This window comes from Rhea pennata, chromosome 4 (genome assembly GCF_028389875.1).
Source record: "Rhea pennata isolate bPtePen1 chromosome 4, bPtePen1.pri, whole genome shotgun sequence".
Lineage (NCBI taxonomy): Eukaryota > Metazoa > Chordata > Aves > Rheiformes > Rheidae > Rhea > Rhea pennata.
This window is the reverse complement of record NC_084666.1, coordinates 13,650,353-13,673,030: the sequence shown is the minus strand read 5'-3', so window position 1 is coordinate 13,673,030 and position 22,678 is coordinate 13,650,353. Positions and strand designations below refer to the sequence as shown.

Here is a 22,678-nt window from a genome sequence, read left to right as displayed (position 1 = left end):
CTCTTTCTAATTTTGCAGAGATTAAAGATCAAATGCCCTTTTCTAAGCAAGAAAAGACACACATGAGCAATGAACAACACCGTTGTACACACAGAACATAGTGCACTTAGGAATTCACCATCAAGGGAACTAAGAAGGGGTTAGTGCCCATCAGCACTGTGTAACACAAGGCATGCTTCTGCAGCACACAATCCTGTACAGTGTGGCTGCATCTGTCCCGGCTTAGGTGCAGGGAAAAAAACACAGTAATGAGCCTCCTGCCACACAGACTTCATCCTTACCATTACTTCTTACATTGAAAGAACCTACTTGCCTGCCCATGCTTGACTATCTCGAAGAAATTGTTCAGGGAGTGAGGATCTTCAACTTACAGTAAAGGAATTTTTTGCTTACCTAATCTTAGCAAAGATAAAATGGCAGAATTTCATAATTAAACACTCCACTACTATCATCCCACATCAAGAAGGAGCCAAGATGCTGGCTGCAAGATTTTATGTCAGCACCATCAGAAATCACATTAGTCTATACTAATAGGCATGCAAATAAGTTCAATATTTAAAAAACCAACTTTATAAGTCCATCTTCCAGGTATATGTCTGCATAGAAGGAGTGGTCATCATTGATAATTCTTCCACCTTTAATGAGTAGTCGGTCACTCTGAGGGAAGAAAAAAAGGAAGAAATGTGGTTTTGTTGAAATAAACATAACAATGAATTGATGACACCAAACAGGCTTATATAATATACAAAGCTATTGACATCAAAGCACTCATTCTATAGATCCATGTCACAGATTCAGGTGGACACATACAGAATGAAGGGGAAAAACATAGTTTCACAGAGCGTTTCTAACTGGCTTTTGGGAAACAATGATCATCAAATTGTCTTTTTCTCAACGCAGAATTTATTGCATGTAGAAATAATTTCTGGTCTTGACATCCTGCTACACCCCTCTTTTGCTGCCACCTTATTTTACAGAGGCCAAAAAGGGAAAAGAACTCCCTCAGAATAAACTGCTCAACACCAGAACAGCCAAGATTGACTTATTTGGGACTCTTATCAGCCCTGGAGCAGTAACAGAGCTTGGTTGGGAAGGGACAAGGTACAAAGAGGCTGCTGAGCTCTGTAATGCAGAAAGCCTTGGCTGTGGAAGCTACTTTCAGGCAAGCCAGCTCAGCAGGATCTGCTTAGCTGTTCCCCAGAGCAGCCAAGATGCACAGCCCACAGCTCACATATCCTCTACTGTGTTACAGAGACGCAACAGGAAATCTAGGCTCTAGTTGGCCATTTCTGTGCTGGCATTGAGGGCATGAAGAATAAATTACTGCTTGATTTATGGTTCCTGCAGATGCATTTCAAAGCATATTAATTAGGTTGGTTGGGGGGGCAGCCTATACTGAGAGTCCCCACTCCATTTCTTATCCTTGTGCTCAGTGAGGAGGGGAGGACAGTCTCCAAAGACAGGTTGACCTGAAATATCATACAGTCAGAGAGCTAATGTGTCCTGGTATTTTCTATAGAGCCACTAAGCAAAAAATTCATTCTGTGAATAACTGTTCAAAATCAAGTCTATTGGGACGCTGTTCACAACAATCATCTGTTCTCATTTTTCTTAATTCAAATGGTTATTACACCAGGCTGGCAAAAAATACATTCTACAGAAAGCAAATTTTACCATAGTATATTCCTGAGAACCAGTATTTGAGTTGCCTCTTTAAAGAAGTCACATTGGAAATGCCTGTACCCTACCACCTACCCAGAGACGAGGAAAGCCTGTAACTTCAACGTATAATGTTTTTGGAAAGGCTTTTGTCCAGTGACTGTGAATGCTGAGAACCTCTAAAGCAATCAGAACCTTCTTTTCTCATTCATAGAGGGGGAAAAAAAAGCTATCTATTGCAAATTATTTCTTTTGCTCACCAAGTAATAACCAAGAATCTCCATTTTGCCCCATATTTTACACTCCTCACTCCAAACTCAATTCTTGATTCAATTCCAGGATGAGTCATGACTCATATAAAGCACATGTATCTCAAGTTCCCAGTTTAGAAAACAATTAAACAAGCTGTTATGTTATAAAACCAGGACAATGATACAGAGGTCCTTTGAAATCTATAGATAAAAAATACTAAATCAGAGTTAGGGGTATTACAACAGTCTTTCTTCAGCATAACTGTTCAGTTATAAGCCTAATGTTGAACATCTACTTTAATTTCAGCTTGTACTTCAGTCTTTTTCAGGTTCAAAGCCTATATAGCTGTCTGTATCATTCTAGAAAAAAGAGGAGGGACAAATCAGACATCTTTTATAAAGACATTTTAAATACAATGCATGAGAAAAGAGTATGTACGCAGCAGATATTAGGCACTTGGTGTGCTGAAGCAGCGAGGTGAACCTGACTGGGGAGCCAGGGCCGGACCTACAGTGAAACCTGCCCTTGGGACCTGCTGTTAGAGGACGGGGACATCTGCAAGCCCTCAATCTGGATTTTGCTGTCCTACACTCCGTGTTTTATTCCCAGCTATTTCACTGTCACTCGTAATTGCAGGATTTGTGAATCAGCAGCCTGAAAGGTAATAAATTATTCTGCCATGTGCTGGCAGTTGCATCTCCTCACCATGATGATTCACTACACTGCCTGCCGACCCGCGGAGACCACCATCTTGTGAGCTCTTTTTCGACTCGTTCAGTTGCCTCCTGAAACATTAACACTGTCCAGCTCCAAGGAGGCAACAACTCACTGACGTGAGCAGGGGATGTTACCAGGCCACTGCATCTGCTACTGCTGATGAATCAAAAAAATCCACATGCTTATCAAGATGCTTTACATTTTTCCCTTTAAAACAAAAAATGACGCACAATAAATAGAAACAAATATTATAGGCTGGGAAAATAAGAAATTCTAAAGTAAAGCAGAAATGCAACCCCAGAAGGATAACTGGAGACAAAAGAATTTTATATATATATATTCATATGTGAGAACTGTATATAAAGTGGCAAAATTAGGTATTACCAAAAGACTCTGGTAGTATTCTATTGCGAGAGCACCCAAAGGTGCCAGAATAATCTGAAACTAAAAAGGATGCAAACCTAGTTTCAAGAAAACACTCAGTTACATGAGTCATCCATGTGGATGACTGCTTGTGTAGCTAGAAAGGCAAACCTGCTTCAGAATTTCAGATGTTCTAAGAAATTCTAGCTAAGAAAGAGATACTTTACAGAGATTTTCGACATTCAGCTCGTCATCTCCTCACTCAGAACAAAACGAAAGCCTTTCCAAATCTTTGCAAGAGTCATCTAATGACTTTGAGATGGTCTGCGGCTGAGGTTGCCCCGCTCAGGAACAGGGAGCTGCAGGAGACGAGGCTGCCGCTGAGCAGCAGCACGGGGAGCCCCTGGCTCCCAGGCTGCTCCTCAGGTCTGCCAAGCCACCAGGCAGGCGAGCTGCCAGACAGGTTTCCGTAGAGCCTTGCCCAGCTTTCATCAGGACTTGATAAATGTGGAAACGTATGTGACAAACAATTCAGTTCCAGTGAATCAGCAAATCCTGAAGAAAAAGCATTTTGCTGGAACTTTTCCCATCCAGCTCTTATTAAGAGCAGCTGTAGGACACATTACAGATTGCTACAAGCCATGAGTACAAGCAAAGCAGGGTGTGCTTACGCAGATGGTGCTGATGGACACAAGCAACCCAGGCTGGGTTTCAGTGCCCTATGGCCACTCAGGGTGCCCAACCAAACAGCCCTGCCCTATCCACCCTCCTCCAGGCCAGAAGTGGCTTGTGCTTGCAAGAGCAGAGGTACCAAATGTCTGCACACATCTACCCAAATAGATGCATTTCCTGAGCATGCTGGAAAAATTTATACAATCATAACTGAATAACTGTGAGACAAGCAATTTGGTGAATTCTTTTTGAAATAAACTTTCCTGTAAAGCCTGGCCAACATGTGAATAAACAACCCCTTCCATACGCTAAGTGCAGGCTTCAGGCACAGACAGAGGTGAAGCCTAAATGCAAAGAGCCTCTGCCGTCTTGCACAGCTGTTGTGTCAGCTGGAGGCAGGATGCTTCCCGCACTGTTTCAGGTCAACGGTACTTGCTTCAGTGAAATCCTGGGCGGGAATGCGGACACATACGGAGTCTGCAAAGTAGGTCAGACTCCCTAGAAATGCAGCCTGTCTGCGCATGGTCAGGGGCCATTTATTATTTACCAGGAGCCTGATGTCAGGCAGGCTGCTTGGAGTTTTCTTACCAAGTGCCAAACGTCCAGAAAAACTAGAGACCAAAGTCCTCTTCTCCCTGACAACAGCCGAGCCTGGAGAGGAGGACAGTCACACTCTGGAGCACCTCTGGGAAAGAAGGGGGAGCGAGGGGGGAGCTGAAGCTCATGAATAAATCATGCGGCGCTGGACCGTATTTCCCCTTCCCAGCTGTAAATCCCTCGAGGCAGGGCACTTCTGTGCCTAGCCCGCAGACGTGTGGGGCCTCAGCTGTTAGCATGACCTCTGGGAGCTCTCGCGCTAGAAACACCACCACGCTCGTAACTCAGGAGCTGGTGACAGGGTAGACCTTTGCAGGGTTGCTTACACCAGCGTAACCAGCTAACACATCCCAGCTACCTGGGCCCTGGCTCCTGAGCCTCCAGGGCTCCCGAGGGAGTCTTCAGAGTAGGGGGGCTCAGCGGGGTGCTGTCTGGCCTCCCCTCTTGGCGGAGCAGCGCCGAGCGCAAGCGGCTGCCAGCCAGAGCCGAGCGCAGGCTCAGCTCTCCCGCTCTGCCCGCGCAAGCCGCCGAAAGCCGCTGAGACTCGCTCCTCCCTCCGGCCGCCGAGGACAGACAGCGGGAGCACAGCTAAGCAGAGAGGCGACGGCACGCTGAACGGACAAAGCAAACAACTTATTAGGTGCCAGCGCTGCCCTAAGGATAAAACCCTGCGCTCACGGGCGCAGGGGGTGTGGAAAGCACCCGCGAGACCTCTGCGATCGCTCAGCGTTGCCTGAGGAGCCTCGGAGCTGAGGCATTGCTCCTCCACCTACCCCTGCGGCATGCCACAGCCACGTCCGTGCAAAGCCGTCTGCTTCCGGGTCCTGTGCCGGCTGCGACGCAGCACCAGCACGACCGCGAGGCCTGTCTGGGGGCTCCCGCAGCCCCGGCCTCGCCGGCGCCCGGCGGCCCAGCTCCGCCGAACACGGTGGGCGCTGCGCTCCCTCCCGGCCCGGCCCGCAGCCTTCCAACCCCGCGCGCTGCTTTTCCCCCGTTGTTTTTTTTGTTTGTTTTTTTTTGGTTTTTTGCCCCTTTTTTTTTTTTTTTTTTGCTAATCTCAGCCTAGCTTCTCCCGCTTAATCTGGCAGCAGAGCCTCGGAGCTTAGCCCGCGACGCCACAGCATCGCTGGCTGCAGGAGGAGGGGCTGAGACCCCTCCGCCCGCTGCTGTCCGCCTGACGGCACCGGCGGCACGAAGCGCCTGCGAGCTGGTGGCTGACGCAGCTCGTACGAATTTCCCATTTTACTGTGTATTTTCAAATCAGCTCGGCTCAGCTCTTGCGGACTACGTCCACATTTTCCCACGCTCCCGGGCACCAGAAAGCCCGGCAGAGGCAAGTACGATCTCTGAACTGACCCGTGGGATGGCCACAGTCTCAACCCCGCTGCGAGCATGAATTCGGCACTGGCCCTCTACACTCACACGCGAACCCAAATTCCTTTTGTCGGTAAAGCACTCAGCTCCGGGTTATTTGAAAATGTGATTCCAAATGTTAGACTGAACTGTTAGAGCAATAAAAACTACCAAGAAATTTAAAATTATTCATTTTTACATTCACCTTTTCCACTCGGAGCTAGAAATATTTAAATGCACAACATACAACAACATGCAAATACGTTTTTTTACAGATGCAATTGCCAATGGGCTTCTAGACGTACTGACAAGCACAGTAACAGCAGAAACAAAGCAACCACCTTCTGATAAAAGATTTACTGAACAAATATGATTTCAAATTGGTGCATTTTGACAAAATATAAGCCACCACACATTATAGTAAAACCCACATTTCTCTGTTGTATCAAAATCCATTATACTGCACTTGCACACACTTTTCACAGAAAACCACACCCCTGTTATACAAGATGGAGCTTGAAAAATAAAGAGAAAAAATTGGCTCTATCTTTTCTAGCCATATAAAAATAGTCAATGAGATTGCAAGAGTGACACCTTAATAAAATAGCAGTATCTGGCCAGACTGCAACTCTGATATATGCTATTATACTTTTGCTTTTCTTCCATTAAAGGGATGTCTGTCTATAACGTCTTCAGATCTAAATCAAGCCACAGTAATTAACTGTGGTTTGCTTTGAAATTTACTTTAACTACAGTAAAATTCATGTAACGTACTCAGCAGGGTCTAAGTATTGCTTCATTCTTGGATTTGAACTTTCACTGTTGCTGCAGTTGCAGCCATTGCCAGCTGAGAAAATCTTTGCAACACTGATTTTTTCAGGCTGTAAAGGAGGAGGAAACACTCTCAACAGTAATTTCATCCTTTGTATACTTGTAAGGATTTACTAGAATATACCATTATCCTTAGATCTCCAGAGCAACAATGTGTGTGATCTCTAAAATCCAGATTAGTCAATGGCCTTGAAGATGACTAGGGATTTTACACTGAATAGCAATTAGAAATCAGTTGATATTCCAAATCCGCTCATATTTCCAGTTCTCTGCCTATAAATATGTGTGGTTCAGAAAAATGCCAGTAGACAGAAGAAGGCATTAGTCAATGTTATCACACAGCCTGCCAAGGCATTCATCTTTACTTTTTTAGCATTTGAGAGGTAAGATCTTTTGTTGCTAAGTCTTTTAAAAGGCCGCTAAGAGTTAGAACAGGCATGACATCCCCATTTTAGAGGGAAAGTCTAGGAGTCATGAGCCAGTGTTTGTGTTCTCTAACAAAATCTTAATATGAACATTTGCTAGAGAACAGTTTTTCAAAGGCAAAATCCCACTAAAGGAGAGTGGAGGTTAACATCCAGAATCCTTTTGTGCTTCTGTACGTTCTTTCTTGCAGAGTTATTTCCCCTACTAAACAAGAGATTTAAGAGAGATTTCTTTTGCTCATATATTTGGTTGTCTATTGTCAGACCTGGCCAGATTCAGAACCAGATGTGCTACAATGCAGTTATGTTACCTTGGTTTTAGCAATGCACTTACAAATAAGGATCATTTTTTTAACTTAATGGCAAAGGAAGAAAGACATCCTTCCCTAGAGGAATGTTTGCTTAAAATCCTTCTCATGAGGATCAAAGACAGCTGTAAACGGGATTTCATAAAGTGCCGTCTGCTTATAGAAGATCTGTTTTTAATCAACACTATCCTTCTGCTGGAATCCTCGTGTCTAGGTTACTCTCCATGGGAAGTAAATTTTGGCTAGGGTGATGCTTGAATCAATTCAGGGAATTGCTTGTAAATCATTGTATGCTTGAGGCATCATTTCTGCTAGCCCACTAATGGGGACCCCTGCTTTCAGGAACCTTTTCTTAGTAAAAGCATTCCTCATTTAGAAATGATTATGTTGACTGTAGTTATGTTGTATCTTGGTCTGTAGCCAGTGTATTTGTTCATGTTTATTCATTTAAAAGATCTGATGTTCCTTTTGTTTCCCCTTTGGAGACCTTGCTTTTTATTCAGCTAGCAATTTCACTCCTTAATCATACAATCTAAAAGGGCTATTCCCACAGCTATAAACTCCATGGGGTTTTCTTCTCTTTAAATGTCATTGCTTTTAGAATAGCAATACAACAGACAGTTTATTAATGACAATATTCACTGGCATCAGGAGGAGTTTCACCAAAATATGGACCGGGGGAGGGTGTTGAACCCATTGCAGTGGGTGTTGTTATATGCCCAGGTTATATCAGTTAGAACTGATTTCAAAATCTCAGCAAGACATTCACAGGAAAAGTTAAACTTGGAAGGGAAAACATAATTCAGCAAAGCTAGCTATATGAGCCACTGAATCAAAGACTGGATGCAACCCTGTCTAACAGGCTCTAGGTGACCGTGCTGAGCGGGGAGGTTGGACTGGATGATCTCCAGAGGTCCCTTCCTACCTTACTGATTCTATGATTCTAAGCTCTACTCAGAAACCTGCATCAGGTTACCAGGCTGCACCAGTCAGCAACTTTACAAGTGGACAGAATTTGGCTCAAAGCATGAGGAGCAGGAACTAGCTTTCTGGCAGAGGAGCTGGATCTGAAGAGAAACAGAATACTGGAAAATGTCTTTGAATAAGATGTTAGAAATAGTAATTCATGATCAACTAAATGCCATGGATATAGATACATGTTGTATGCACTTAGACAACTTTAGTCATGTTGCCTTGTAGATTAACTTTTTCTTTAAGTCATAACAAGTCACTATGCTTGCTGCTCCACCTCTTAACACTGGTCCATGAACCATCCTTCCACAGCTGCTTTGTTCTGAGCACTGTGCGTAATCCTCTAGCAAGCCACACACAGGCTGGCCTAAGGTTATTCTCTTTACTTGTGTCCACACTATTACTGAGGAAAAGATTTTACACATAATGTAAGTTTTATTGAAATCAGTGAAAACATTTTTTACTTGTAACAACATAAGAACTGAGGCCCATAAACCTCATCTAGACACATCCTACAGTTCTAAACTTCATCTTGCAGTAAGTGCATCAAGTGATAAGGAAAGTAAATCTGAAGAGTCAGTGTCTCAGTGGACAATGCCACCATCTTTATATGCATCAAGATTAGAAACTTGCAAATTTTCCTACTCATTTGGTTCCATCTTTCTCATACCTACAAAAGTAGCATGGAATTTATCCCAAATTAATTCTCATAATGCCTGGGTGCTTCACAAGCCAAGCGGTTCCCTTACCTCCCTTCACCACAAAAGAAAATTAAGCTTCTCCCTTTCATTCCTTGTTTATGAAAGAAAAAAAGACATATCAGAAAACCAGCCCCTCATCCTGTCAGGAAGGCGGTGCATTCTCAGTGGTCACTCTCAGCACTTGGGAGAGGGAGATTCAGACCTCCTCAACAACTACCTCACTGCATCAGTTGTCTTCTCAAATAGCAACTGTTCCCGTTCCAAACCTGCATGGCTTCCAGCAAAATGCAGTTCAATTCCCACTGGTAGTAACCATGATGCTGAAAACACTGGCATACACAGCTAAGGGCATCAACTGACGAACTTGTTGTGGCAGTTAAAGAAATCGCTGCCCTGAACAGTTCTTTCTGTCCCTCTGCCAAAGGTTTCAATCTCGGTAGAAATGTCACTGACAAGACGTACTATGAATGTAATTTAAGACCTCAGATTTCTCGTGGAATAGAAACAAGGGCGCACTTTCTCATAGAAAAAGGTAAGAAAAAGTCTTATCACAGAATCATTAAAACTACTGTTGGAAGTCCAACCTGCTGCTTGATGTAGGACTACTACCAGTACTAGATCAGGTCCAGTTTAGTCCTGAAAACCTGTAAGATGGAGATTTCACAGCTTTCCTGGATGCTCATTCCAGCGCTGTAGTGCTGGCCCTCCTAAAGAAGCTATGTGGTCACTCTCAGCTACAATTTATGGCCACACCATGTGTTACCACATGCCACTGCCAAGAGGAGCTTGATTCCCTCATCTTTGTCAGTTCCTTTCAAGAGGTCACTAAAGAAACCCCCCTCCCACACTCTCTCCTTGCACACTATGTGCTGCAGCCTCTGCAGCATTTTCTCACAACCCTCTGACAGAGGGGAAGAGCAGGAGCTAGAGGTGGCAACTCCTTGAACTACCAGAGTGAGAAACATCTGATCTCATGTGTTGTGAGTCTGAATTACTAGGTCCTGGTGAGACATTCTTCTAGATACATTTGGTTTTGAAGAGATAGCTAATCTGAGTAACCTCGGGGATTGAGTAGAGCAAGTATGGGATGATATCTTTAAGCAACTCCACCTATTTATTAGGTGAATGACTTCTACCGAACCAACTAAAGTATCTCCAGAGAAGGTCAAGTCCTGTACAATACACTGTGAATTCACAAATGCTCGGAGCAGAGAAGTAAACCAAAAGGAACCAAGTCTCTTAAGCAACTTCTGATGGAAAAGAAGGAACTTTGTGTATTAAGCACACATTCAAGAGCTAGAAGTGATCTACAAATTCCAGACCTAGATGTTTTAACACAGAATAAATGTCAGGATAAATCCTGCGCTAACATGTGAGAAATTCTAAAATTTTCCCATGCCCAGCAGGAAGAAGGCTTTCCAAATGCTTTCAGCAAGTCACACACCAGTCTATATGTAGTTTCATATTGTTAAACAAAGATACGTGAGAAAATAGCATGGTGAAGAGAGATATGAAATAGATCCATACTCAAACCAGGGCTTACACTCCCCATTCCTGGTACTTATTCACCGTGCCTCAGGTTTCTACAAAATGTCACCCTTGATGTCCAAAGTGAATTAGCCGAAAAACTAGCTGCTCACGCATTGCTGGTGTTTCACATCAGAACACCTTGCCTGAAAACTTTACTCAGATCAAAGAGAAAGTTACTTGTCTTGATCCTATGCAGTGAGCTTCAGACCAATGTGTCTCACATCAGAAAAGTCCAGACCAGTGTTTTTTCCCCGCCCCTCTCAAAGTATTCTGCTATCTTCAGCTGAAGCCTGCTTACTTCTCAGCTTCTCAGCTATCAATCAATTCAAAAGGCTACAACAAATTCACTGTGCCTACTCCTCTGAATTTCTCCACCCTCTCTTCATTTTTTTTTTTTTTTTTGAATCTGCTTCTTTTTCTCATACAGTTCCAATTCTTCTCTTTACTTTCTGAACTCAATAGTGAGACCCTTCCTCTGTTACATGTCATCTTTGGGCTCTCTGTCTCCTCACGTCTTACAGTCTGCCAGCTCAGGAGCCAGCACCTCCTTCCTCCATTCAAGTGCCAGCTCTTGGACCATTCCCAGAAATACCATTCCCTTCTCTTTTCTTCTCTTCCATATCACTCCTTGCATTTGCGTTTGTGTATTTTTCCTTTGTTCAGTAGCATAGTCTTCACACTTCCTCTTCACTGAGCTCACTCTATGTTTTAATGGTTGCGATCACTGTTGGAACTAACAAGTCCTGTAAAGTGCATTTTGCATTCCACATGTTTTCTTCGTGTGTGCTCTGTATATAATTCTGAATTCATCTGGGCTGAGGCCTTATCTTAATTGCCTGAAAAGCTACCAAAACACAAAAGGCAAAATAATATGCAACAAATATTTCAGCTGGCATTGATTCCCCATAATACACAGGAGAGGTGTAACAGCAAAAATAAAAGCAATGGGAATGCATCCTGGAGAATCTGGTCCTCATGAGAGCATGGCTGCAGAACAGATGCAGAAAAGATTGCAATCTTGTACAGAAAAAGACCTCAGAGATAGTATGTGTATGACAGCCAGGCATCACAACCAAGAAATAGGCTTCTGCAGATGTAGTCCCTGTCCCCTCCCCTCTCGTACTCCTGAACCAGGGAAGTGAGACCTCCCTGCCAAGGACTTCGATACAGAGCAGAGGATGTGACTGGAAGTGCTTACACTTATTGCTTCAGTATGTCATTATTTTACATTACCTAGAAGTCTTCTTGGTGCTTCAAAGACAAAGACAGAAGCTCTTTCCAAAGCAGTTACAGTGAGCCTGATTTCTCCAGCCTGACACACAACTGAATAGCACCTTACATTAGAGGAGTCCCAGGCTTAGCTAAGGTCAGCTCAGGATGCTGGGTAGGACAGAGAGAGGGGTTGGAGGGGAAGGAGGAGACTCACAAACAGAACAAATTGCATGACATGAATTTTCAGAGGCTGAAATGAAAAGCACAGGCAGATTCCATACATGAGGGCAGGGAGCTGCTCTGTACAAAAATGGCCCTGTCTGGAACATGGTACCTCTGTGTCCTAGACACTTCTGGGAGAAATGGGAGAAGGGAATGGAGCCACTTCACAGAGGAAGAGGTGAAGGGGATATCAGCCAGGCATTGCTGATAGCCTGAAGGGATCAGGGGGTGATGCAAGGTTGGAACTGAAACCTTCCCCTACTTCTTCCTTCCCAAAATCCCTGATGCTACAGACCTGACCCAGAGCAAACTCCCAGAGGGAAATTTCTCAGTTAACAGTGACTGCAGAGACTGCCTTTGGCACGGATGTACTTCGTAAAGAATTCCTGTTTGGCTGCACTGACCACAGACTGCTGAAGACCCCACTGGCAGCCAAAGCTGGTCTAGCATCAAATGCTGGGTGCTATTTTCCATATACATTCAGGAGGCCTCCTGGCCCCTATGTGAGGAATGCAAGTTTAGTATGTGAAAATCCACAACTAAATATCAGTACACAAGACACCAAAAATTAGTTTCATACTATTTCAGTCAGAAATCTCTTTTTTATAGATATATTTTATACATATTGTATAAATATTTCAAATATCCCTATGTAGATCCAGCCAGAGCTGGGGGAACAATAAGTGCAGAATCAAATGATATTTTTATATTATTTGGTCTTTGCTGTTGTAGTTACATAACTTTATAGAGCTATCACATTTACTGAGAGCCCACCAGTTTTGAAGCTGCCATGTGTTTCTTTAGCGGCAGGATAAAATATCTAATTTACCACACTGGAACAGGGCTCTCAGAACATGCAGATAGATCCTGTGGGCTGTCTTGGGATGGGAGTGTGCACAAGTACAGAGAGGAAGAAGGGACAGAAGTGTAAAACATTAAAATAAAAAAGGCAATCCATGTCTGATGCCTACCAGCTTCACAAATGTTAATTCATGCCTTTGACTTGGTCATAAAACTCTACACTAGTGTTAATGAATATTCATCTATAGACGCTTCAACACATCCCATTTCAAAGAGAATAGGCAGAGGTTCTTTTTATGAGCCATCCTCTCACTTGCGCAGAAAAGGAAATTAATGAGAAGTGAAAAGATTAAAATGAGCTGTTGATTCCAAGGCAAATGTTTTAAACTCTTTTAGTTTCTTCTTCTACTCCAAGCTGGACAGCTAATAGCTAGCTATGGATGGGAACCATTTACACTCCTGCTGCAAATAAACCTCCAGCCATCTCCCTGAACACAACACACATGCAGAGTGCAGTCAGTGCCCTCCTCAGGATGGGGGGAAAGGCTGGTGAGCAAAGAGAGGTACCTGCATTACCATAAATCACAGCGAGCCAGTGAGGCCCATGGTGGAAAGAGCAGTCACCCGAAGAGTCATTGTAACATCCAGACTCGGGCTTTGGCCACTAGGCAATACAACCTGTTGATAGTGTAAAACTCTATATATGCACTAGTTTGGTATTGTAAAATCCTTCTTTAGAAGGAGACTGTTCCACTGATGTCCAAATATTCTGGTTAAAGGATTTTTTTTTTAATAATGAGAAGGCCCTAAAGTGTTTGCAAATATCGTAACACTGGCTAGAATAACTCCTCAAAAGTGTATTTTACCATCTCCTGGGGTAAAGAGCCTTCTTAAAATCTGTCCCTCCAATCTCCATCAGGTTTAAGTCACCGCACCCACACATTAACCCACTCTCTTTCTATTAAAGCTTGACCTGCTTCCAGATACCCCGAATGGTGCCAGCTTTCCAGGAAAAGCTCAAAGAACTGAAGCCTCTTTGGAGTTCACCCCGCTTCCCCTTTCATCTCTGCCCCTTGTGCCCCCGCAGCAGTGACTTGGCTCCTGCTGATCTGGCCTGGTGAAAGGACACGGGGCCCAGCCTCCAGGGTGACACAGGGGCTGGGGAAGACTCTGTGGGGCCAACTGGGCGAGAGTTCCTGTGAAATCCTCCTCTCCCCCCGCCAGCTCTGCCTATTCTTTATCCTCAGCCTCTGTCAATCCCCGTGTGTCTGATGGGAACAATACACTGCATCCGGAGACCCAGATCCTTTCTTTCTGGTGCTGAAACCACAACCTATTGTAGTATTGCTTGGGGATAAGAGCTTCTAGTGGGAGATAGGAACAGATAGGAAGAGGATGGGTATGATTAACTCTTTGACTTCTGATCCCCACCACACTGATGTATTAATAGCGTGCAGAGGTGTTGGTGCTGGCATCATGGCGCTCTCTGATTTTCCACGTTTTTTTCCCACCCGATCCTCCTACCTCCCCCCCTTCTCTCGCCCCCAGCCCACCCCGCCCCACCGCCCCTCGCCCCATCGGGGCGCCTCGCGCTGCCCCTGCCCGGGGCCGGCAGCGGCGGCGGGGGCACGTCGTGCTGCAGCTCGTCCCCTCCCTCTTTTGTTCTGCCTCGCCCGGCGGCCGAGCCTCCGCGGGCCCCGCTCCTCGGGAGGCGGCCCCGGCCCCCCGGCCCCGCCGGCGGTGCCCTGCCGCCGCCCCGGCCCCCCGGCCCCGCCGCCGTTTCCGAGCCGGGAGCAAGCTGCCGCGCAGAGCCTCAGCTGCGCGGAGGGCGAGAAAAAGGAAAATAAATAAATAAATTATAAAATAATAAATAAGATAATAAATAAAATAAGATGAGACGGAGAAAATCTGCAGTTTCCTCCCAGCCCCGAGCTCAAGGAGGAGGAGAGGGCACCGGAGCCAGCATCCACCCAGCCCCGGGAAGCCTCGGCCGCAATCCCGCAGCCTGCCCTCGCCCTGCGGTCTCCGCGCCGCCATCCCCGGCCCGCCGAGCCCCGCCGCCGCCGCCGCAGAGGGCTGCGCGGGGCCCTGCGCGGCCGCGGCCGCTGCGCGCCCGCCTCGCGCCCCGCTAACAAAGGAGCCGGGGCAGCGACTCCCGGGCTCGCTGCGTGCCGGCACCCGCTTACCGTTATGTGGGGGATGCTCTTCTTGCCCTGGTAAGACATGTCGGCTCTTGCTAGCGCCGGGCGCACGCAGCACACCCCGGGAACCCACGCGAGCCGAACAAAAAAACCGTAATAACACTAAAAAGAATAATAATTCAGAGCCTGTGCGGGTGACGGGGTGGGGCGGGCGGGGGCGGCCGAGGGAGAGCTGCGTAATGGAGTCAAAGTTTCCTCGCCCAGAGGAGGGGAGCCAGGCAAACCTAGCACCTTTTTTTTCCGGCTGCAATAAAACAGGGACGCGGCTCCCGGGGGGGTCGGCGAGAGCTGCTTCTCCAGGCGGCAGCAGCGCCCTCCCGGCTGCAGGTCGGAGCGGGATTCGCTCGGCTCAACCCAGGAAGCGTTTCCTTCCCTCCTGTCCCCCTGCCCCCCTCCCTTCCCAACCCATCAATCCAGCCCCAGCCCCCTCCCACGCCGGTGCTGGCAACGCCGCTCCCCCTCGCCCCGCGCCGCCGCCGCCGCCCTCCTCGCACGCTGCGGGGCCCCGGCGGGTCCCACGCGGGGGTCCTGGTGCACAGCACACGGCAATGGCACTGCCCCCCCCGGCACTGCCCCAGCCCCCTGGCACTGCCAGGCCGGGCCAGTGGACGTTATGCTTGCATGCACGGGAGAGGAGACGCGCTGCTGATTGACACCTTCCCATCTTTCCCACTCACGGACGCCTTCCCCCTCGCCCCGGGCCTGGCCGAGGCTCCACGTGCAGCCGCAGGAAGGGTAAAAGGCACCGCGCACCTGCCCCCGCGTTACAGCCCTTCCCGGCAGAAAGGAGCCAGCTGCACACACACACACACACACACACACACACACACACCCAGCACACACGCATGCAAGAGCTTTCCCACCCAGGCCTCATCCCTGACGCTTCTCCCCTGAAATGGCCGTTCAGGGTTTGCAAGAAAGCCCTGACCCCCCAGCGGGGGCAGCAAGCATGTGGCTGCAGCTTACGATGAACCTTCCTAGGCCACAGATCACATATTGCCTGTTTTACACCCCAGCTCCCCCCTGACTCCCCACCCCTCATCCCAGTCCAGTCCAGAGCCAGACAACTTTGGAAGTACAGTGAGACCTGGAGAGGTAACACATAACATCTGCCCACACGCCTGCATCACAGGCGGAACCAAGTAGCAGCCCTGAGGAGGAAGGAGGGCATCCAGGTGACCCAGAGCAAGGAGGAGGGGGACATTTAGGGGTGCTCTGGCCCCCCACTCCGCCTGAGTGGCTGATGGGAAGGACGTTGAGTTACTGCAAGCCGGGAAGGAGACAACTGCACTGCAGGTGGCAGCCGCTATAGGTGACCCCGAGGTCGTCGCAATCAAGTGGAGGTGGTGGCACAGGTGCTGTGGCCGACCCAGCACTGCTGGCTCTGCCCAGCTGCACCCGGCGCCCTGCCCCAGCCCCAGGGGACCGGGCCAGCACCCGATTCATGCTGTAATTGAAGAGTGGGAGAAAAGTGAAAGCTCTCAGCTTAGCTTGTCGAAAGGGTAGAGCATGGACAGGCTCTAGAGCCTCCAGGCTGGGTGCTGAAGCAGAGGATGTATCTGTATTGAGCGAGGACATCACTGCAAGGCCACATTTGTTTGTAAGGGGAAATCATTCACAGCCTCCACTGCCCGGAGAGCCACCCCCGGTCTGCCTCCGGCTTGCATGCCGCATCCAGCGTAAGACGGAGAAGCGAGCCTGGCAGGGGGAGCCGGAGCAGCACCCCCGGCAGGGCTCCAGCTAGCCTGCCCCCCCCCCCCCCGGCCTGACTTTTCCCTTAGCTCTCCAGTGCACTCCCAGGCTGCAGCCGGAGAGGCGGGAAACCCTTGGGCAAAGGTTTTGGAAGACCCCGGGGAGACAATGCGAGCGCTCGGCGCTGCAGGAGGGGAGCCTGGGGCCGGGCCGGGCCGGGCCGGGCTGGGGGCGCTGCGCTTTGTTCCGCCGGCGGCCCCGTCCCTGGTGGCGGCGCCGCAGGGGGCGCGGGCCGCCCCCGCCCACCCGGCATGTGCAGCGCTCCGCGGCAGGAAGGAAAACGGAGGAAACTCATCGCCATCACTTACAAAGGAAAAACATTTCTGGGCTTCTCCCTCCCGCCCCGCAAGCTCAGGCAAGTGAGATAGTTCACGGTCCTGGCACGGGCCGGACGGGCTCGTCCTGCAGCCTCATGGTGCCGGGAAAAGGCCGGGGGATGGGGCGGGGGGTGTAAGGGAGGCCGTGCCTGTCCGCCCGCCGTGCCGAGCCTCCCCCGCGGCGCCGGCGGCGGCACGGGGACCCCCCGGCCCGCCCGCAGCCCCTCGTACCTGCCCGTTGTCGGGGCCCTGCAGCAGCTCCTTCCCCACGGGGTAGCGGATCTCCACGCCCGGGGTCTTGTCCTCACGGTCCCCCGGGGAGCTGATCACGGAGCCGGAGACCTCGCTGATGTCGCTGGCGGTCTCGCTGTAATTGTCCCCTCCGTCCAGCATGTCGTGCCGGCTGCCGCTCCGCGGGGTCCGGGACCCCTTCTTCCCCACGCTGTAGGCGTCGAAGTCGATGGTTTTGTTCTCGTAGGCCCCCTCCACAGAGGCGAACATCCCCCCGTATTTCTGCCGCGGCGTCTGGGCTGTCGTACCCGGCCTGGCCAGATATACAGGCAGGTCATCTTCTTTATTCCAGTTCCTCTTTCTCTCGGCCATTCTCGCCGTCCGGGTCTCTCCCTCCCTCCCGCTCTCTCTCTCTTTCTGCCTCCCTCTTCTCTGCACCTTCCACTACCGGGATAGGCTGCTAGTGACCATAAAAATGAATGGATGGATGCAGCAGTGGCGGAGCTGGGTTGGCTGGTAGGATCTTTCCCTTAGGGAGACGCAAACGTTAACCTCCCTCCCCCCATCCACCCTCTGCAATGAAGAAAAAAAAAGAAAAAAAAGAAAAGAAAAGAAACAAGAAAGAGAAAGAAATAAATCCAAGCGGAATTTAAAAATAGCTGTGTTAGTAAAAAGCACGTGAAAATAAAGTACAAAGAGAGGAGAGAAGAGGGTGGCAGTGGCAGGTGATTGGAAAGCCCTTGACGAATGGGAAGAGCAGCAGCAATTCCCAGAGCAAGGACCGCAGTGCACACGCTCTCCCGGTATAAAGAATGAGCCGGGGGGCGGGAGGGAGGGGAGGAGGGAGCCCCTCGCCTGCACACGCAGCCCGTGCGCGCAGGGTCCTTCCTGGCGGAGCCGCCGGGGAGACCGCCCGTCACCTGCTGCTATGTGCCTTCGGGGGAAGGAAAGGAAAAGAAAACGGAAGAAGGAAAAAGGAAACAAATAAAGACACCCAAATCTCCCCCCGAGCGAGCCGAATGGAGTTACTCCCACTACGCACACTCACACTCCCCCCCCCCAAACTCCCTGCGCAGCGGGGGGCTGCGGAGGGGCCACCGGCAGCTCGGCGGCCAGCGCTGCCCGGGCAGGGGGGCACAGCCGGCGGGAGGGGTGGGGGGCTCGGGGCCCGCCAGCTCCCCCCGCCGGGGGCCGCCCCAGCCGAGGGGCGCAGAGGCAGAGCCAGGCCCCGGGGCACGGGTTGCTGGCGCTGCCCTCTCCCTGCCGTGCGTGCCGAGCTGCGGCAGCTGGTGCCGGGGGGAGGTTGCGGTGGAGGAAGGGGGGGGGGTCGACCCCGCTGCGCCCGGCTGCCGCCGACCGCTGCGCCCAGCCCCCCGGCCGCACCGCGCCGCGCCGCGCCGCGCCCAGGGCGTCCGGGGGCGGCTGCGAGACTGCAGCGCGCCGCGGAGGCAGCAGGCACCGCGGGGGCGGCCAGCCCCGGCGCGGAAGCGGTAAGGCCGGGCGCTGCCTGCGCGGCCGGCACTGCTGCCGCCACCGGCACGGCGCGGCGGCTCCGCGGAGCAGTCCGCCCCCCCGGCGCGCGGAGCAGCCGGCGGCGCCCCGGGCGCTCAGCCCGCGGAGCAACCCGCGGTGCCCGGCGCGCCGCGCGCGGAACTCCCCGCGGAGCCGCCGCGGAGCTGTCCGTTCAGCACCGCCGAGGCGCTCCCGCGCACGAGCAAGCCCGGCCGGGAGCCTCCCGCCGGGGCTCGTTCCGGCAAACCGGAGACAGCCGGCGAAATTTGACTCAGAGGACTTTACTTCGCCTTCGGAAACGCCGGTTCCCCAAATAAAAGCAGGAGGAATGGAGAGTGACTTACTCGCAGCTCACTTCACAGCCCACTTCAGAGGTCTTTACACCTCTACTTGTCTTACAATGCTAAGGAGATCATCCCCTAAAACCACAAAACCTTGGACATCCCTCCCTGCTTTCTGCCCCCTCCCACTTCCCCCTCCACCATCTCAGACAACTTTGACAGGCTCTGAAGACACCAGCAGTTACATGAGGAACATTCTTTTTTGCTCTGAAATACAGTATATTGGAACAAACTGTTCTGCAATTGATTAAATGGCTAAGCACACTTGAAGCATTGGATCAATCGCAAGAACGGTTTGCCGCTCACATGCTACATACTCATGTTATTTGAATACAAGCCCAGCCATGCAGCATTACCGTCTGTGGCCCACAGGCATGCCTGGTGGTCCTAGCATAGGAAAAACAGAAAGATATAAGTGGCTGAGGAAAAGCAGGAGGTTAAAGACACAGGTGGCCAGGATTTCATGGGAAGGAAGTCCAGATAAGCATCTTTCTCATTTACAATTACCATGTGCTGAAACCATGTAATAAGCAGTGATACAACATACCTGAATATTGCTGTAACACATCAGAGGACAACATCTTTCCCTCCTGAGCTTTTTATAATTCAGTGATATTTCCTGTCTTGAATGACCTGCAACACTGTGAATGTGGTTTACATCAGGGAAGTTGGGGAATTAGTTAGTTCACTAACCATTGAGTATTAACAGCCTGATTTTAATAGTCTCAGCATCATGACTGACTTTTCTGAACATATATATGTTTTCACAGCTTAATAAACCTTGCTACTGCATTAACATATGTTAACAGTACTAATAAATAACATGTGAATGTATTATATGAAAATTTTATTGGTTTGTGAAAAAATAAGTATAGCTCCTAGGATGTCACTTTCTTATATACTTCTGTTGTATATAGACAAATATTGATTTCTTTTTATTAATGGTAATATTGAGATTTATTGTTCATGATGAAAAAAAGGTCATTTTGTTTCTCCATAGGATAACAAATTGTGATAGTTAGTAAAATATAACGGCAGTACATGTAATTTCATAAGTGATCTGTATGTTTTCTTAAGTACTGGAGAAATTATTCATTTTACTGGACTTTTCTTCCTAGTCAAGAGATAAATTAGAACCTCCAGAAAAAAAATTTTTTTTTGACAGTCCTATAGGTCCCATAGTACATGATGGATGTGTCTGATAAAGAATTCAGAGCTGAATAGCATCTTTTGTTTAATATCCATAAAACCAAGAAAGATGGACTCTATTTACACAAGATCTGGTTAGATAACATCATACAGGTTTCTAGAACAGCTCACTTTTTTGAAGTAATAAGTAAAAGCGTGGTTTTTGGCATTAGCTAGCATATTCTTCTTAGTGATAATATATAAAGAGACCATAAGACTTGGAACACATCAAATCCTTGCTTTAGAAAACAACATTAAAGTTTCAAGTGAGAAATAATGCCATAAAATCCTATCAGAATTTTTCTTTGCTTTTAAATGGAAATTCTTCAAATTACAGCCCTTAGTTTACTAAGAACTGTGTTCTAACTGGAGAGATGTATACTATTCTGCTCGCTAAGATGAAAAACGTAGCTTTAGCTACTACAGAGGCAGACAGAGTTACAGCCTGATACCCTATCATCTTGCAACCCTGCAAGTTTACCTAAAAAAAAAAAATGTATGAGAGACACTGGAGAAATATACTGTCTTGGTACCTTCTCCTGCAAACACTACTTCTCATCCTGTCTTGGCATAACATGGCGAGAAAGGAACAGAACTTGATTGAAAGTACTCCCTCTTCCTATAGGATCTTTAATCTTTATACTTGTACAGCATCAATGATAAATGAATTATATTCATAATTGGCTAAATGTGAGGCAGTGAAAATCTGGAGTCATGCTTGCTTGAACTCCAAAAAAATCTTCAATAAGAGTCCCTTGAGAAAAGCATCATTTACCAGATTGACGGTGGTATCTGGAATTCTTCTTGAAACAGTGCAAACACCGAGAGCTAGAACAGAACTCCACTGATGCAGGGGCAAATCCTGCCATGGTGCTCAAAGTATCTGCCATGCACGCTTTGCACCTATTTTTGCTAAGTTGTATCGAGCATAACAGAATCATCAGACAATAAAGTGCAAAAGTCCAGAAGGAGTGAGAATGAGACAGCAACTTGGACCAAGTTTTCTTTCTCCTACATGAGTGATCTGAGTTGTCAAGTCACAAGGTCAGACTCCTTCTCTCTGTTCTAAAGAACTGTTGTATTTCTGGCTACTGTGTCCTTTTCCTCTCCCCAAAAAATCCCATCCGGCTGTTTTGTCATTTGGGCTGTCTCCAGACATGTAGGAACCATGGATCCAAAACCCCACCAGCTGAGGTTTCCACTTTCCTGAGTAAGCACAGGTAAGTAAGCCTGTCATATTCTGTTAATTCATGTTAATTTTGCTAATTCAGCAAAAGCTGAATGGCAGCACCCCCACCAAGAGAAGCAAGAGCTCAGACACGGCAGTTGCCTTACCCTTACTCTCAGTAGACCAGTTAGCTACCACTTAGTGGCCCCTTCCTCAGAACAGAGACTTTCAGGTTGGCATCCAGGAGTACAGTCTCTCTCGACCGCGTAGGGAAGTCTAGGTATCTAAGGTTGGTGCCACAAATGGCCTTGCTAGTACCAGATTGCTACTTTTCAAAGAGCACAACTTTTAAATTAAGGACCCACAACAACTAGCCTGAATCTTGCCCCTTGACATTATGCGAATGTATTTTTAGCTAAAATTAGATCTAGTCATATAAAACCAGCTATGTTTTGCAAAATCCTGTGACATTTCCTGTGATATTTAACCCATGTTCCACTTTACATGACAACACAAAGACAAGCATATCTGATGCGCTGCATTTGTTCCCAAATGTACAAATATGTCACCTTTCATATAAATCTCCACTTAATTTGAGCTGTATTTACAATTATATTTTAGAATCTCCACCACCATTTTAGAATTAAAAATAATTTAAATTATAAAGTTTTTAATTTAAAATATGCATACATTTAATATACAAAATTATACAAATTATACATTTAACTAACATAGAAAAATACATCTTGTTAACAAGATAAAATGTCAACTTATCTTACATAATTTAAGAGAGAGTTACAAATCTGTGATAATCATCAAGTAGACTTCTGTGACTGCATTACAGTTCTGTATCCTCCCTAGTTACACTGAAAATTAATACATATGTACATTTGATATCTGTGACAAACATCTTAAAATGAAAGTCATTGCTGAAAAGTTAACCATAAGCTTTTAATGGAATAGATCAAAACAAGAGTGGTATCTTTCATATTACTGAAACATTATCAGTTAGCTTCTCTACCTTGACACCTGGTTGCAGGGCAGTCATGGGTAAGAGTTTAAATTTTTTTTTGCACATATTTACAAAAAAAAAAATCAACAAAAAGGCTGGTTCATCTGGTTAATAAAGTATCAAACCATAAAATCAAAGTTTTTTGTGCATTCTTTGGCACTTCTTCAAATGGATCCCAATTTGTGTCCCTAACAACTGCTTTTCGTGACTTCTGGCTAGCATCACTGTCGGCCGTGCAAAAGAGTTACACATCTGCATGGCACTAGAGCTCAAAAGCCAAAACCTACATATATTATGCATCCCAAATTTTTCATTAATACTAAAGGAGGCAGGGAAATATC

At 47.8% G+C, this 22,678-nt stretch overlaps 1 protein-coding gene across 1 annotated transcript in view; it reads right to left on the bottom strand.

Moving 5' to 3' along the window:
- CRMP1 (collapsin response mediator protein 1) overlaps positions 1–14,840 on the bottom strand; it is a 47,696-nt gene extending 32,856 nt beyond the window's left edge. The window contains exons 1-3 of the mRNA XM_062574498.1: positions 14,802–14,840; positions 5,034–5,093; positions 569–657 (exon numbers count right to left, since the gene is read on the bottom strand). Of these exons, the coding sequence (XP_062430482.1) occupies positions 569–657; positions 5,034–5,093; positions 14,802–14,840 (188 nt within the window). The remainder of the gene's footprint in view (positions 1–568; positions 658–5,033; positions 5,094–14,801) is intronic.
- Positions 14,841–22,678: the final 7,838 nt, after the last annotated feature.